The following is a 17,376-nucleotide window of genomic DNA, read 5'->3' on the forward strand; positions in this document are numbered from 1 at the left end:
AGTTCCTTCTCAATGTACAGCAGAGAAAATGGTGACGAGGAATAGCCAGCATGGATTACTAGTAGTAAAATGTTAAGTGACAAGTTGCCTGCATTTTGTGATAGTGACTAGATGGATGGATGAGGTAAAGTGCTACGTCAACATGCACTTTTGCAAGGTGTTTGACATGGACTCCCACAAGTATTCTTACATCCTAACTAGGATATCATGGTTGACGTTGGAGGGCAAATGCATTTGGGCAGGTTAAAACCTAATAGACATTACAGTGGCATTGGAGGAGACCAACTGATACAAACAATCATCCAAAGGTCCTGAACAGGCTACTAGAACTCCATGAAATTCAACACAGGTAAGTACAGGCTCCTCAATTGGAGTACATTTAGGAACAGCACTGCCTGTGGAGGTAGTATTGCTGTTGAGATGGGCTCCTGATGGACAGAAAACTAAACATGAGACAACAATATACCCAATCAGCATCAAGTCCAACTTCTTATCTTCAAGACAGGTGATGTCAGTTGTGTTTGCAAAGTATTTGCAAAAACCTTAAGTATCAGTTGTACTCACCAAGAAAACATTCAAATCATGCAGCTTCTGGCACAGAGATTCTCCAATACAAGCCCTCAAGGCATCATACCTATCTCCCCTTAAGAGAGGCAGGAAACAAAAACAGAAGAGTAGCAAGTTATTTTTTTCCATGGGGGCATCATCGTTATGGAATTCTACTTTGATGCAAATAAAACGACCAAGTCCCCTGCAGTCCCTATTCCTCCCATTCTCAAACAGGATGTGCACTTTTAAGCCCAAACTTCTCTCCCTCCAAAAAGCATTACTAAACTAACTTTAAAAGACATCTACGCTTACTTGAGAAACAGTACATAAAAAAGCAGACTGTATTGATAATTACCGTGGAAGAAATTCTTCAGAGCCCATCTTTTCTAGAGGTGTAACCATGTCTAACATATCTATATATAACTGTAAGACAAAAAATAAAGAACTGTGAAAAACAGTCATGTTTTGTTTAAAAAAACGTAAACATTTAAGCATACAGTCAAGTCTAGAAATCTTGTTATAGCTCATTATAGTTCACCACACAATTTTCACAGACAGGAATGCCTGGAAGCCACTGAAATCTGAGCCACAGCCTTATCACTTGGATTGTGACGTTTGTAATCAGATGATTGTGTGATCCTCTGAAAGGGACTGTGACACTTTTAACTTTATTCTGACATTTGCCCTGCGAGTCCTGAAAGCACTGCTCTTGTGCTTAAGATGGTATTTGGCAAGATCACACTGAGTATGATGTCCCAATCCCAAATAGAAAAGCTTAAGCTAAAACTGCCTGCTCTTTTACATTATGCGCAAGACCACCACATGTTTCTAAGTTCAGTCTCAAGTCCTTTTTCTTTCCCCCGTTACACAAGTTGTTCAGCACTCACAACACAACCACACTTCACCACATCACTGTTAAAATAAAGGTACAGAAGAAAAAAGGCCTTACCCATTGCTGCAGTGGAGAAAATTTTCCTGTAACTGCTTTCAGGACTTCCTGGCTGGCAACACCACCCACTGCTGCTGCCAGAGGAGCTAGAAATCCCTGAGCAGTTCTGGACAGCCACTTCACTATATCTCCATTTACCTGAGGCTTAAAAATAGAACAAAGCAATAATGTGTGTATATATATATATATACACACATACATACATATACATATATATATACACATGTATATACACACATGTATGTGTGTATATATATATACACATACATATACATACACACACATATATATATATCTCCAACTGATCAAGTCACATTTCTTGCGTGGCCTTCAGAAAAATCACCAAATTCATCTAAAGATGCATACAAAGATCAGAACAAGAGCCAAAACCTAAAGCACGGCCTTCAGGCAACCAATTATATTAGAAATTACTCATGATCCCTATTTGCTACTCACTTTGTTTTCCAGGGTTTCACTTAGAGACATGGCTATTTTCAGCATTTCCTCAGCATCTTGATGGCATCTAGACACAAGGGTAAAAACAATAATGGCCACTTAAGCATTCTTGAGTCCTTCTAAAAACAAAACCAATTGAGAAAGAATTGCTGGATAGAGAAGGAAGATTCTGGAAATCTGTACTGGCTTTAGTATTAAAGAAACTCTTTAAACGTTAAGAACAGCTCAAGAGTAAGAGCCTCAGTGGAGAAGCGCATGTGTAAGTCAGGTGATTTACACAGTAGTTTCATCTCATTGGACTCAGAGGTATCCACATAAACGACAGCTGAAACAAATTACTACTAATGAAAAAAAACAGAGCCTTCCCAAGCTTTGATTTTTTTGTCTTTTTAAATCCACAAACTGACAGATAATTCAGGAATCATCAAACAACTTCTCCCATTAAACCCCTCCATGTGAAGAAACTGGAACAAAGAACCGCCTTCAGAAGGAAGCATTTACACTTTCTGTAAACCTAGGCCTAGAACTTGCCACTGCTACACTGAGAAAGCCCAGCTACAAAATTAGGCAGGTATTAGGTAACATTCTGCACCTAGATTTCAACTTTTAATTTCTATGTCACCTAAGCACCAGATAGGCAAGAAACCCCGCTGCACATCAAGCCACAGTAGAGATGTGCCTGGTTCAAGGCTTAGCAAACATAAGATTGCTGCATTACCCAATGTTCGGCATGCGACCAAATTTCTCCTCAAAGTGGTTCAATGCGAGCATGGCAATATGGGTTTGCAAAGGTGCCTGTTAAAGACAACAACAGCTGTTGATGTGAACATACTCAAACTGAAGGAGATAAAAGCAACCGTTAATACAAACTGTTCAGCTCTAAAAATGTTAAGTAGCATTAAATGCCAACTTGAAACATCTTCTGCTAGCGGTTTTAGAAAATGGATTTCAGCTTATGAAACACTGCTCAGGAGTAATGTAATACACCTTGTTGAGTACCCACTTCACCCAAGTCCAACTAGAGTCCCCAAAAAGAATTTAGTGCTGAAATCATAAAAAAAAACCACACAATTTTCTTTTAATTAGACATTAGAACACACTGCATTATGCCAAGTCTGAGTACCAGAGCCCAGTATTAATGGCCAACATCAGAAAATCTGAGCAGACAAGTTAGATTTCACATCCTCAAACAAACAAATCCAGAGATGAACATTTTTTTAGTTACTCAGCTTAATGAGTACATGGCTGCCATTCTTTTAAATATTACCAATACTTCAATAAAATTGTGTTGGAGGCAGATACAGGCAGCTTCCTCTTGGATTATAAATACCAGTAAATCTTTTTACAAAGGAAAGAGAAATTGTTCCCACACTCAACTGCTGTTATTTTTTCTATACTGCCTTGGCTCTGAATCCTTTGTATTTATTTTTAATCAAAGCTCATCAAAGAAAAGACACTGTTTCTTTTAAGCATTTATACTGCCATCCATTCATCGAAAACTGATATTTTAAACAGATTTACAGAGAGATGGCTATGAGTTTACAATATAATTTGCACAATTAACAAATAAATTTCTCCAGAAACCTAACTCATAGTGCATGTTTGGTGTGAGCACACAATCTGCCCTACTCCCATTTCATCCTCTAAACTCACATTTAACAACTGCAGAAATTGGAAAGGTTTATTGCTACACACTTAAAGGTGCAGATTATATTCCGTGTAGTTTCAAGCTTACAACACTGACACTCAGATCTCCACACTTTATTACCTCAGGCTTGATAAAATCTGCAACTAGGCACGTTGGATTTGTTAGCTGCTTCTCCAACCGTTCCTGGAAAAACAGAATTCATTAAAGTAACACAGGCACTTAATACAACAATTGCCCCTTCTTGAGAAAACCAATATGCTTCCTGAACAGACTGACATTCTTCTTAGCATTTATACTACTCTCTTCATAACTATGATGAGAAAAGATGCACAAAATAAAACTGAAAGCTTTGTCAGTCAAAAGTGCAATGGATGTTTCACATCACAGTGGCAAGACCCATTTCTCCAACTGCTCTGTGGTCACCTATTGGATATTTTACAAGCAACTGGTTGTGGGCATTTATATCTTCACAACTCACCACAAACAGAAAGCCACTGCTTTGCAGAGACAGGATACAGCCCTGAGCTGGTCGTTCTCATATCAGCTGCAGCTGGTCCTCACTTCCAGCTCCCTTGCAAGACATTTAAGTGCCACCAGGTTCAACTTTCTGCGGGCCCAAAATGGCACACAACACCATATAGCTTGCAAACCCTTTTACACAAGCTCATCACTTGTTCTCAGAAGGCAGACAAGAAACCATATATTTATAGGCTTTTTTGGGCTCCCTGCCATACAGGAGTGGGATGCCCATGTATTATTTTCCTATACTAGCAATTAACTTTAAAGTATTTCTTATTTTCAGTGATTTATTATCACCATCCCCACCAAGTTAAATGCAACCATGAATCGTGTAACCAAATGACCTCCTTAACTCTTGCTTTCAATGCTTACATTATTAACACTGAAGAACCTGGTTTTGCCAAACACACTTACAAAGCAAAACATCTTGGGTGTCTTCACTTGGACAGCTATGCCACCATGCAAGTAAGGCTCCATGTCTGACGTATTTCCAATGCTGAAGGAGTACGGAGACACCACTGAAAAGACGAAAGAACACTGTGGCAGTGACAGACAACACACGCTACAATTCTGCACATGACAAAGCAGGCTTTTTACACTGCCACAGCTTTTTATGTTCTAATTTTTTAGCATGCAGCCTTGCTTTGAAATCATTAACACAGCTGACCCTCCTTAACTAATAGGATTGTCCCTCTCTGCCAAAGTATTAGTCTCACATGATCTATTGTAACATAAGCCTTTTAGAGTAGCAGTCTTTCTAATAAGAATTCTGATGACCACACTCTTTTTTTGGACTGTGCACAGCAGCATCCAGTTTTCTCTACTCAGAATCAGATTTTAGAGAAGACTATAACAACAAATAACAAAGAGACAAGTTCCAACTGCCAAGCAAAGCAAATGAAATCTTTCCTCTCAAACAACCTGGAGCATTATCCAGATTAAAGGAAGCTGACCAAAACATTCTGGTTATTCATGGGACATGAAGACTGAAACCAAACACTAGGTTGTAGCTGATAGGAAAGAACTTAATATAGCACCAGAATTCGCTAAACAAATAAGTCCAGAGAAAGCAGATTCAACCACCCCTCAAGGGACAGCTTTCATCTCAGACCACAAAGTAATTAAAAACAACTGAAAGACTCCTATGTCTGTTCTCCCTTCTTCTCCCCACTCCCCCTCAATTAGATGATTCCTAAGCATCCAAAGGGAACTGAGTAGTAGGCCTGGAGACCTCCATGATGAAAACAAAAGCAGGGTAAAGTGCAATTCATAAGAATTGCTTCAGAAGTATGCTCAGAAACTGAGCGATAGTGATGTATTCCTCTACGCTTAAATTGTAACACAAGCAACTACAAGGTAAACAGTAAGATACACAGCAGCATTAATGTAGTCCAGAATAGTGACAAAAGCACAGGCTTTACACAATTCCCAAAACAAACAAAACCAGTTGTGTCATCAAACTGGTGACAGTAACCTCAAAAGCTGCCAATTACCTTCCACTATCTGGGGGTTTCTACTGCTCCTTAAACAGCAAGGTGAGTTTAGATAAGCTTTACTAAACAGAAAAGAAATTAAGACAACAAAAGGAAGACCTCCATATCAGAAGTTAATTTTTCTTGTGAGCTTACTGTAGATACTGAACAACGCAGCACTCTTCTGGCTATAACAACCAACAGTACAGTGAGCTCACAAGAAGACCAAGAGGCATACTGCAAACCAGTCAGCAACACTTTACCTGTTATCTGGTGTGTGGAGCCATTTAAGCATGACATTCCATTGACCTCCCGAAAGGTTAAGAACTGTCCTGTTTCAAGCCTGTGTGGATGATTTTCAAGGCAAGTGACAATACCAGGATTTGACTGAAAGCAAAAGCAGCAGAGTTAGTAAAGAGAAAAGAGTTTCATTTAAAGATGCCACATGTTATCTAAAAGTTTTTCTGACTACTGCAACTGCAGTTACTAATACTTCCAGCACCTCAGTTCAGCCATACTAGGGGAGTCATCCATGACTATTTTTCCACTCCAGAGAGTAGAAATAGGGTGCAACTAAGCTCAAATAACAGATTATTAATTGTAAGAAAAATAAATGAAAATAGTACTTGCTGTGGCATGCAACCAGGAAAATCCACAATATGCAACTCTCTATGGCTTATGTAGTTAATGAGAGCAATCAAGTCGATCAAAAAAAACAACTACCAGATCATTATGTCATAAACTTCAGATCAAATACAATTTGTTACACAGTCCCTTCTAGTTTGATACTGTTACATCTGGAGTGGAAATATGACAGAAGACTTGCTAATGGATGCACAATGTTCTAGTCTGGACTTCCAAACAGAACTGAGAGGAGCTGAAAACGTTTACATTATAGAATACAAGATCAATTGGATAACCTCTCTAATACTTTCCAATGGAAGTGTTAGCAGTAACATCTCTTCATCGCCTTTGCTTCTGCAGGCTGCAATGATCAAATACATGTCTTCTCAAGGTGGGCTCTCAATTCCCCTTATCATCCCAGTAGTCTTCCTCCATGTGTGCTGCACTTTCTCATTAAAAAGTGGCTAATTTCAGTGGTATTTCAGGGCATTTGGTGAAGACTTAACCTATTCCCACACCAAGGCTACATCCTCTCTGTATTTTATCTCCTCCTTTCTCTTAAAAAGCCTGAATGTTATGATGCTGCATCTTAAGTAACATCCAGGAGGCATCAGCATGTTCCGTGCTATTAGCACTTATTACTGACTGTTATTGACAGAGATATTACAAACATGAAACTTGGTTTTCATTTCAATTCATTTCATTTTCCATTTCAATTTCAGGCTAACAAATTGGAACACACTGTTGGCCATGAAGCCAGTAATGACTTATAATGAAGTGAGGTTATGCTAACACAATTACATCTATCCCTTACTTGTGTTATATTTGAAATGAAGATTTCCTTCGGCTCTTCTCCCGTTGTATCCAACACTTCAAATTCATCACCGAAGTCACAAAACAGACGTGAACATATTCCATACACATCTGCACTGATGAACTACAAAATAAAGCAAAAAATTGTGAGCATCTCAGAAACAGCTCATGCCAAAGGAATGAATTCTCACAACCAACCTTGTCCTAAGCTAACAGAGGGAAATTCTCTTAAAACCTAGTGAAAACCTGTCACAAACACCCAGGCCATTGACTACACAGCACAGCATTAAAAACAGACTTGGAACACTCACTAACATTTCAGAAGCTCTGCACAAAAAACAGGAGTCATGGCGAAAAGCAGCGAAGTACCACCATTTCTACCACAATCACATTTAGTCTCACCCTGTTCTCTCTCAACAAGAGTTATGAGCTAACAGTGACAACTATTTCTTTACCCTAAGTTGTTTTTTCCTTTTTATTTATTTTTTTTTTAATTTCTGTCTAAAGAACAAACCTATGGTTACCCAGATAACATCAAACAAGCACAAAGAACAGTAACAGCAAACTCCCCAAAATCACACTGCGCCACCAGAGTTGTATCTATAGATAACTACATATCCCACAACATACTTTCTCCATTTCTGGAAAGAGCGTGTTGCAGAACCATCACCATATGGTTTAATCACCCATTTAATTTTTCTATTACCTTAATGGGTGGCTGCTGAGCATGACAGAAGTCATTAATCTTCTTCTGCAGCGACAGGCTTACTTCAGTCAATATGACACACTGCAAGCAAGAATACAAACAGAGCTAAAACACCAAAAACAATCAATGCTTTAAGGATGGAAGAAGTAGTAGCAACAGTAAGTTACTCTGGAGTCCTGAACCTCTAAGACTCCTTTCCTCCTCCCCTAACTTAACAGAGAAAGGGGCCTCATGTCAAGTTTTCTCATGTGTGTTATAACAGGTGGGTTACCATTCCACTAGTTGGGGAAGTAAGATGAGCAGGACCAGGAACAGCAAATTCTCACTTATTTACTGCAGCTGTGAAACAAAACCTAATTACACTAGTCTAGAAAATTATACATCATTTCTGAAAAAAACAAAAAACCCATAACTCTTGATTTTTAATATCAGCAAATGATAACACTGATACATCCTAGCACTAACCAACTAACCAGTGCATAGCAGGAAGTCTGCGTAAGATTGACACTCTTCTGAAGTTTGGGAAAACATCAGGTTATAAAGTATATGCACCATGTCCCATTCAGCTGTATACACCTTATTATAGGTGAGACACTCAGATTATTTGCTTAGCTTGGGTATAACCAATAACCACAAAGTATGAGATCCCAACTCATCCATCCTAAGCCAAGCACACAGGCAGGAGACTGAAAAAAATCCTCATTCCACTACAGAGTAGTTTACATTTTGCTAGTTAGGTCCATGTGTATGTACATAAGCTAATTAAAGAGAAAGCTGCACAGAATACAATGCACAAAATACACATAGAACATACTACAATATAACTGGAAAAAAGTCAGTTTTGTCTTGTAGATAAGAAAAACATTCTATCTCAAGTAACTACTTATTGTTGCAGAAAATTCTGTAGTTGACATGAAATGGTAGGAACAGAAACAGTTTCAGTCTTGAAATCACAAGCAGGATCATTTAAATAGTCCAAACACATCTTTCCTTCAATCATCTCAGAATGTACTTGAGAATTTGTTTCAATTTCATTTACTTATATAAAAAAAGAACCAGTTGTTTGTTCTGTTGAACAGTGACATACCTGATATTGCTTTAGGAAAGACAGATCTGTGCTTTCATCTAGTGGCATGGTCGATGCTGCTACATGCACATATGGATTAAGTTCTGCAATGTGATGAAGAGTGGCCTCAGCTCTAAAAGAGAAACAGAATTTTTATGCATTTACAAACTGAATTTTCTAAACTGAACTTCATGCTACACACACCCTACAAGAGTTCCTAGCAACAATCAGAAACTTATTTCTTCACATTAAAATTCCCAGCAGGTCTGAGGAAAAGAGCTGTATCCAATAGACAGTAGTACATGCTGGCATTCTGATGGCACATCACAGCCATTTTCCCTAAGCTTGCAAATGCACCCTGGCCCTCACTACTAAGTTTGCCTTAAAAGTGAGATATTCCACTTACATTCACCCCAGAGACTTGACCAACCTGTTCCTTTGACTGACTATGTCGTCTTCGTGGATGAAGAAGTTGATCCCTAAATCCCATTTTGTGCATTGTTTGGTGTCATGAACTGTAAGAGCCTAAAAAGGAATTTAAAAACCACACTTATTGTGTTAGCATACAGAAAGATGGATTAAGCCCCATACAAACTGCTGTTAAGACTAGCATCACAGAAGGTCTGGTTGTAATACATATAGGAATGAGCTCCTCCAACCTCTTTGCCAAGAGAGCTCTTCCTGTTTGAGACAAAGGAATGGATCTGGAAGACAAATGTCATTAAACATTTTCCTCCCAGCTTGCAGAGATGAGAACATTGAAATACTAAGGATTGTTTCTGCCATACCACAATTAAAAAGCAAAACTGCAATCTGTAATTGAACAAGCTCCCAAAATTATTATGGCTTTTTTAATGACTGGAAGAAATAACGTAAAAAGGCTTCTCTAACAAAATGAACCCCAGCAATGCAAAAGCAGTTGTAAGGTTAAAACACACAACCATTTTAGATTCTATATAAATGGATTCTGACAGGTGACTGAATAGGAGAACATTTTTAAGAGATCAGCTTTTGTGTTTACACCAGTCAGTGTTATGAGAGACAAAAGCATTCAACACCTTATCAGCATTTCTCTGAAATATTTCACATAAACTATTTCAGAATGCTTCTACTGAGGATCTACGAAGGTATGAAGACTCTCAGACGTTCACAGCAATTTGAGACACACACTGTACCACTATGACATTCTGACTACAGAAGTTTTTGTAGCCACATCCTCATATCTTTTGCAGTCTGCCCACAGAAAGGCAGTTTCAGAAACTGAGGATTAGCTTGCTCAGTGGTGCTGCCCTTTTCCCTCCCGCTCACCCAAGAACAGGACTGCTTTACATACCTTTACGCCAGCCAGAATTATATTTTTGGCTAAAAAAGATTTAAAAAAAGAGGCTGTTAGAGATCTCTCAAAGCTCTAAGTCATGTGGGTGGACAGTAACAGTGTGTCATTCCTAAGAACTTCACAGCTTAAGGGTTTGTTTACTTTTATGTTTAGTTTAAGCACTCTACACCACCACTAAGAGCAGAACAATAAGAGCAAGGTTAAAAAAAACAACATTACATTTGTCATTCATCAGTAGCTCATCCCACAAATGTGATTACAGAGATGCTAATGACAACAAACAGCAAAACCTCACATACACAACCTGGCATTCAGTGCAGAGCTCCACTAAAGGCAACTGAAAGGGTAACAGCCCAGGTGTGGGCAAGACTTCTCTTAACTGTTTTTTAAAGAGTAAATGAAATGGTTATGGGGCCTCCTGCACTGGTGTAATTATACAGTTTTAAACCAAATTGCATCTGTTCCCTCTCCCCTCATGTCCCCATTTCTTGTAAAGAAATAGTTTAGTCTATAGATATTCCTATATTAGGTTTATTATTATTAGGTTAAATACTCTCAATTTTCACCCAAAACATGGCATTTTGGGTAAAGCCACCTGCACTGGAAGCACATTTTCAAGTAGAATTTAGAACTTTGTTCTACTAGAAAGATTTTTAGACAGAAGCTCTCAGTCTTTCTGTCATCTATGGTGGTGTAGGAAACTATCGTGGTGTAGGGAACCTGCTTTGGCAGGGCATTGGACTCGATGATCTCTAGAGGTCCCTTCCAACCCCTACAATTCTGTGATTCTGTGGTTGTATGCTACATACAGATCTTGAACATATATTCACTCAGATATCTCAAACATTCTTATTACATCTTAAATAAGCTTTAGAAGCAAGCTGGGACAGTACGCTTAGGTTGCTTATGTCTGCTTACATAAATGATACCCAAACTTACCAATCTCCACGCCAAGACCACCTACACCACTTAGGAACACATGGGACTGAGCCATCTTCTGCATTGCTGTGTCTCCAAGAACATACCTCTGCCGACTAAACCAAAGATAAATTCAAATTAAAACAAGACACAAACAAAATCAAGAGCAAGGTAAAATCATTTCAGTTTCCACAGCCATTCCCGTCCTTCTGGTGTCCCATTCAGCTTTTACTCTGCAGTACTACCTTCTGCAGAGGAACGTGCACCAGCAGTGACAGGTGCACAGCTATATTTACCAGTTTTCCACTCAACAAACAACTAAGAATGCAACATGCATAGTCTGAACTCCACGCTGGTTTAGGAAATAAATGTGTATCAAATGAACCCACAATACAAATAGTAAAATGTATTTAGTAGAGTGATTTTCAATTCCGTGTTTTAGAGGGAAAAAATGCTTTTTGTTTTAAATCAGTGCAATTTTTTTTTCAGGACAGTATAAAGACACTTGAATAACTCCTGAAGACACAAGAATTCCTTCCGTATCAGAAATATTCACATCAGGAAGTACAGCAGCTTTTGCAATCAGACCCAGAGCTCTGAAACAAAGATTGTTTCCAACCACAGAACTCAATTAGAACTATTTTAAGCACCATCACCTGATGGAAAATGATTTTTGTGAAACTTGGGTCAAAAGTGAGCAGCTCAGTTGGTGCCTTATTTATTCAGCACACAAAAGATAAGACTTCTGGTTTTGTTTGCTTACGTGGTCAGCTTCTTTTTAATAAAGAAACTTCTCTTCCCAGCACATTTTTCTAGAGGTACTGTTTGTTCCAATACAAATACTGTAAACCAGCATAAGTAGGCATACCTTGACCTAACAGGCAGTAGCCCCATCTTTCACGTTAACGTGTGTAGATCTAAGAGCTGCTGAAACATCATGAACAATACTTACAAATCAGATACCCTTACCTATACAAAGCATCGTCGATTTCCATAGAGTCTGCTGCCATGATGCAACGTGATTGATTTGCACTAAACTGGTTAGAAAATAAAGAATATAGTTAAAATAGATTTCAGCTTGCCATCTTCCCTACCACTTCCAGTTATTCCGTTGAAAATCTGAGTTAAAAAAAAAAAGTCACATTAAGACATTAAGAAGATACTTAACTAAGAAATCAAATTAAACAGTTCAAAAGAGTTCTAAGTACAGAGTACGCGCACTGTTAAGATCTTCTCATTTTTCAAGTTACCAGCAAGCACCAGGACTATGAAGAAGCTCTGCCACTGGAAAGGTTGACATGCAAATTCATGCAAACTTTTTCTTTTTAATATGATGAGGTTGGATGGGGCCCTGGGCAACCTGATCAAGTGTATCTTTCAGAGGCTGACAACCCTGCCCATGGGTTCTTTGAGGTCCCTTCCAAACCAAGTCATTCTATTTTCAGTCTTTTGTTATGCAGGATTGGAATTTGACTCTTCTGGATCCCAGAGGAACTGCCACCAAATACAGGAGAAGCAAAACAACCCCCATGTTTGACCCAGAGCAACAGTATCCATCACAGCTAAGAAAGAACACATACAAGATCCCCACAAACAGACATGGAAACCAATAGATTCTTAGGTGCAGCTTACAATCCTTGCTCCTAATAAGAGTTGAGGCAGGGATACATTGGAGTACAGGCCACAGATTTGAAAGCTGCTCAGCAGTGTGGATACTAGATTTCACACGTTAGCCAACACAGAAGGCATTTAGCATGTAGCGCTTTCCATCATTAGCCACTTCAGCACTGCTCCTATGCTCTTACAGCAAGCACTGAATATAAGCAATATCAACATCAGCAGATGATCCTAGGAATGCTCATTGACAGCCATTGCCTGTGCTCAACCCAATAGCCATTTGTAAACAATGAGAATGTGCAAGGAACATACAAGGTTTGCCATACAAACTACAAAAACACATTTGAGAACAGCTTTTCCAATACGTATTTATCTACCACCAGTTGTACTTCCTGCATTCTCTGTTACAGCACAGAGCTGCTACCTGCATGCCAACCTTGTTCAGCAAAACAAGTTTAGTTACTCCAAAATTAAACTTTGTAGTACTTTAGTCAAACGACTCTAGGACAAAACTTTGCTTACGTATTTCAGCACCCAAGTCATGCTTTTCATCTTAACTGAGCCCATTTGAACCTCTTTCAAAGAAGGACTGTGTTATGGGTCCTTACCAAGGGCTCACTGCTTAATACCTTATGCTTCTATTCCTTCTCAGCCTCAGCTGCTTACAAGAACATAGTTCACCAGAGACAAACTAAGAAGCTATGTCTAAGAAAGGAAGGCTGAGATGCACTGAAGAAGGACAAAAGCTCAGGAGTCGGGGCTTTCGGTTTAGTTTCACGGTGCTTCTTACCTGGAAGTTGCCAAAGGCTCAGCTAACTACTTGCTGCTCAGCAGGCCGGGGCAGCAGGGAGGCCTGGCCGCATCCCACCTACCCAGGGTTTCCGGAGGCAGATCCCGGTAGATGCAGACTCCCTGTTTGGTCAGCGGAGAGAGAGGACACTCACACCCGCTCTTACCAACCCTATGGGTCAACACCGAGCTAGAACGGCACCTCTCAAAGGTATCGACACAAATCCAAAAGGGGTTTAAACAAACCCGACCCTCCCCGCGGCCCTCCGATCTTCGGGCATCCCCACGGCCACCCCTCGCCTTGAGAGATCGCTGCCAGAACCCCCGGGGCATTCCCTCGGCTCAGGCCGCACACCCGCCTGCCCACCCCGGGCCCCCCATCATACGCCTCGACCCACAGCCCGCCCTCACCGCGGCGGCCTGGCACTGCGAGCAGGCCTGCGTGCTGCCGGGGAACAGAGGCAGGAAGCCGGTACCGCTCCGCCTGCGCCGACATGAGGGGCCGGGCTAAGGCCGCGCCGGGCGGCCCGCCTCCTGCTCCGCCCCGCCGCGACATGGCGGCCGCGAGGTCAGCGTGCTGTTCGCTGTGGGGCTCAGGCTTCTGCTCTCACGTGGTGATTTGCAACTGAAAGCTTTGCAACTGAAAGCTTTCGGGGGTGTTTTTGTCCTTTTTGTTCTGTTTTTACTCCTGTTCTTCAAGCACCGTGCTGCTAATAAATAAATCGTAATTTAAAACAAACAGACACGCTGTACACAGTTTACATGACGGGTTATTTCTGAGCCCTGCCCTTCAGGTGCTGTCTCCACACGGTGCAGGACCAAAGCCAGCAAAAATTGGCCTATCAAATGTAGACCAAATTTATTTAAGTGGGGGGTTGGTGAGAGAAATGTTGGCATCCTCAGTGTATGCTGTATGGCATCTAAAGGTACAAATCTGGCTGTACAAAGGTTGACCTCATGTTGCCACAACCCCCTGTCAGGCGGTTGTACAGAGCCATAAGGTCTCCCCTGAGCCTCCTCCAAACTGAACCACCCCAGCTCCCTCAGCTGCTCCCCATAAGATTTGTGCTGCAAACTCATCTTAGCTCTGTTGCCCTTCTCTGGACACACTCCAGAGCCTCAATGTCTTTCTTGTAGTGAGGGGCCCAAAACTGAACACAGTACTCAAGGTCTGGCCTCACTAGGGCTGAGTACAGGGAGACGATAGTGGCATTTGGCCAGTGCAGGTAAACTAAAGCAAGCTGTGTCTACTGCAGCCTCCACAGAGCTCTGGCACCACTAACTCCACATCGCCTTCTGTTTGTATTTCTATTTGTATGTGGCTTTTTTTTTTTTTTTTTTTTTTTTTTTTTTTTTTTTTTTGCCATCTCTTCCCAGTTTCTGGGTTCTGGTTTAGACCCTGATACTAAGAACCCTCCTACCAGGCTGGTGACATCTCCCTTCAAGTCCCCCTTCCTTCAAATCCCAAGTTTTTATCCTTTTTGTGCATGCACATCTGCTACGTTATTTTCAATTACATTGGCGTTTCTATCTCACATGACTGGTACATGACTGACTGGTATATGACTGACTTGATCACCTCAACCAAATAATGGGTGCAGCTTTTGTGCTAAGTCATTAAATAAGAATAAGAGTGGCTGGACAACACTCATCATTCAAACACAGGCCTTGCTTTGGCAGGATTATGCTGAAGGTAGATGCCCACTAGATGTGGGTTTCTTACAACACAGAGAGAAGACATAGACAAACTTCCTAGGACCACTAGAGGCCACTACAAGCCTAAAATGGTGGACTGCAAGACAGGATAAACCAAGAAAGCAATGCACGAAGAAGAATGTAATTCATACTAGTAAGGCAATTGATATTTAAGGCTGGAATTTGCTTTTCAGCTTCTTTGCAAAAGACCCGAAGTCAGAGTATACAAATAAATATAAAATCAATTACATTACTTCGATGATTTCAGGAGCAATGCACATACTTTGTGAAAGGAATTAAATGGATAACGACTGAGAAAGGAGTGAAGAAAAGTTTGAAGATGGCAAAAAAAAAAAAAAAAAAGCTTTAGTTTTGCCCCTTTGATATTTTTTCTCAGTGATTTTAATTTGTGGTTTCATTCCTTAAAAGCGAGCACGTTTCTCTCTCTGTACATATATCTAAGGTTAAACTAACACTTATTACTTTTAAGGATGTATCAATCAAATGTGTTATGAAAAATAAAAAAAAAAAAAAAAAAAAAAAAAGTAAAAAGATTCTGTTACATACCCTGTTTCTGTCCTGGTTAATGTACTCTTGAGAATCACATCACCTCAACATGCAGTCATTCCAAATAAAGCAGATTTTGTGTAGGAACACTGAACACTGAAAAGCCCTTTGCCTAAATGGAGAAACATTAACAACCAGTTAATCTTGTCCATCAGTTCATCAGGAATAAAGCAGAGCCTAACGGTCAATGAAATTAACCCCATAAATTCTAAGCCCAACTGCCAAATAAAACCAGCAGTTTCTGCTTACCATAGAAGTCAAAGAAACTGGTTCCCAGACACATAAAAAACAATTACAAACCCAAGACCTCAGTTATATATATATATAAAGAAAACAATAAATAGAAAACAAAACGATCCTTTGTAGTTGTACCAGATTAAAGTAAGCTATAGTTTTTGAGACTGGCAAAAGTCAGCGTTCTGACTTTCTGAGGCCAATCATTGGTACCCTGCTGTCGTATTGTAGATTCATTCTGTGGGCAGGTATTGAATACTTTAAAGCCAATGTTCACAAGAGGAGCTACAGCAGATATCTGTAAAGCTCCCTTCCATCTGCTTTGAAAATCCCAGCCACTAACACTTACTAAGTCTTAAATTTTCTGAATTTCAAGCGCAATTTTTAATTCTTGATAAGAACTCCCTAATGGAGATTTGGGAGGATGTATTTGCTTTTCTGACTTAATTAGTTAATATACTAGCTGCAAATCTCCATATCATTTTCTCACTAAAGATATGTTACATTATTCCCTTTAGCACACAGGCCTGTGCAAAAATATCCATAAATCCATATCAGGAGAGTTTCTTCAGTAGATTTCCAAACATGTTGCCATAGGCTATGGCTGGCAATGGGCTCTTAAAGCAATGAAGGTGAGGCTTTATAATCTGTTTCTTTGGGAGGACGTGCAGTGTGGAAGTGCTTCACTGGCACATATAAAAGGCCCCCACCTTCACAGTGTGATGGGCTAAAGAGTCTTCTGACTTAAAGCTGCTCCAGATAGTGACACCTTCCTAGAAACCACATGAACAATGTTCTTAAAATCTTGATGCAGATAAACAAAGGTACCAATTACCCAAGGTGATTCCAAGCTAACGTGCTTGGAAGCATTTCCAAAAGCAAAAGCCAGCTTTTCCATGCACGTGTATCACCAACACAAGCTGCAAGTTGCCAGATAAGTATTAATTGGGGTACATAATACCTTTTGGCTCTCAGCTCTTCTAATTTGTTAACAGGAACAGTAGATGTGGAATTGGAGTTTCTACAAGCTTTACTTACATAAGGTATCCCAATGACTGCTTGTTGTCACTCAACCAGACCTCCTCAGGCAATTAGGCCTTGTGCAATCAGGCTCTTATTTCCTTCCTATGTGTGCTCCGGGTTGCAAGTTAGCATTGGGCAAGCCTCAACCAACTTGATTTGGATAACCAGGAGTTTGGAACATACTTCTGGAAGCTGTAAACCTGCCTGGGTAATCTCAAGAGAATTGGTAAGTCAGCTGCATAGAAATCCCTACTGCCAGGAACATCACGTTACAAGGACAGGATTTCGCAATGCAAGAAGCAAGGTGGTTGTTTCTTGGACGAAGGTTCAGATTTAGTCCCAAATTTACACAGCACTAACTGTGTTGAAATTCCCATTAGAGTATTTTGGTATTT

At 40.1% G+C, this 17,376-nt stretch overlaps 1 protein-coding gene across 6 annotated transcripts in view; it reads right to left on the minus strand.

Annotated features, from left to right (window-relative positions):
* Positions 1-13,958, minus strand: part of UBA6 (ubiquitin like modifier activating enzyme 6) — a 27,718-nt gene extending 13,760 nt beyond the window's left edge. For 5 of the 6 annotated variants that reach the window (XR_014945377.1, XR_014945376.1, XM_085545201.1 and 2 more), the window contains exons 1-17: positions 13,874-13,958; positions 13,464-13,585; positions 12,026-12,093; positions 11,078-11,172; positions 10,136-10,164; positions 9,233-9,327; positions 8,824-8,935; positions 7,737-7,817; positions 7,032-7,154; positions 5,857-5,980; positions 4,536-4,639; positions 3,723-3,785; positions 2,673-2,749; positions 1,955-2,021; positions 1,499-1,642; positions 905-972; positions 565-643 (exon numbers count right to left, since the gene is read on the minus strand). Coding sequence is in view for 4 of the 6 variants with exons in the window: in XM_085545201.1 (XP_085401327.1) it covers positions 565-643; positions 905-972; positions 1,499-1,642; positions 1,955-2,021; positions 2,673-2,749; positions 3,723-3,785; positions 4,536-4,639; positions 5,857-5,980; positions 7,032-7,154; positions 7,737-7,817; positions 8,824-8,935; positions 9,233-9,327; positions 10,136-10,164; positions 11,078-11,172; positions 12,026-12,066 (1,302 nt within the window). In the remaining 2 variants the exon portion in view is untranslated. Of the gene's footprint in view, positions 1-564; positions 644-904; positions 973-1,498; positions 1,643-1,954; positions 2,022-2,672; positions 2,750-3,722; positions 3,786-4,080; positions 4,179-4,535; positions 4,640-5,856; positions 5,981-7,031; positions 7,155-7,736; positions 7,818-8,823; positions 8,936-9,232; positions 9,328-10,135; positions 10,165-11,077; positions 11,173-12,025; positions 12,094-13,463; positions 13,586-13,873 lie in introns of those variants that run through there. The other variant, XM_085545203.1, reaches the window with a different exon arrangement.
* Between the last annotated feature and the right edge of the window lie 3,418 nt (positions 13,959-17,376).

Source organism: Coturnix japonica, chromosome 4 (assembly GCF_054131305.1).
Source record: "Coturnix japonica strain WE chromosome 4, WE-NBRP24, whole genome shotgun sequence".
NCBI lineage: Eukaryota > Metazoa > Chordata > Aves > Galliformes > Phasianidae > Coturnix > Coturnix japonica.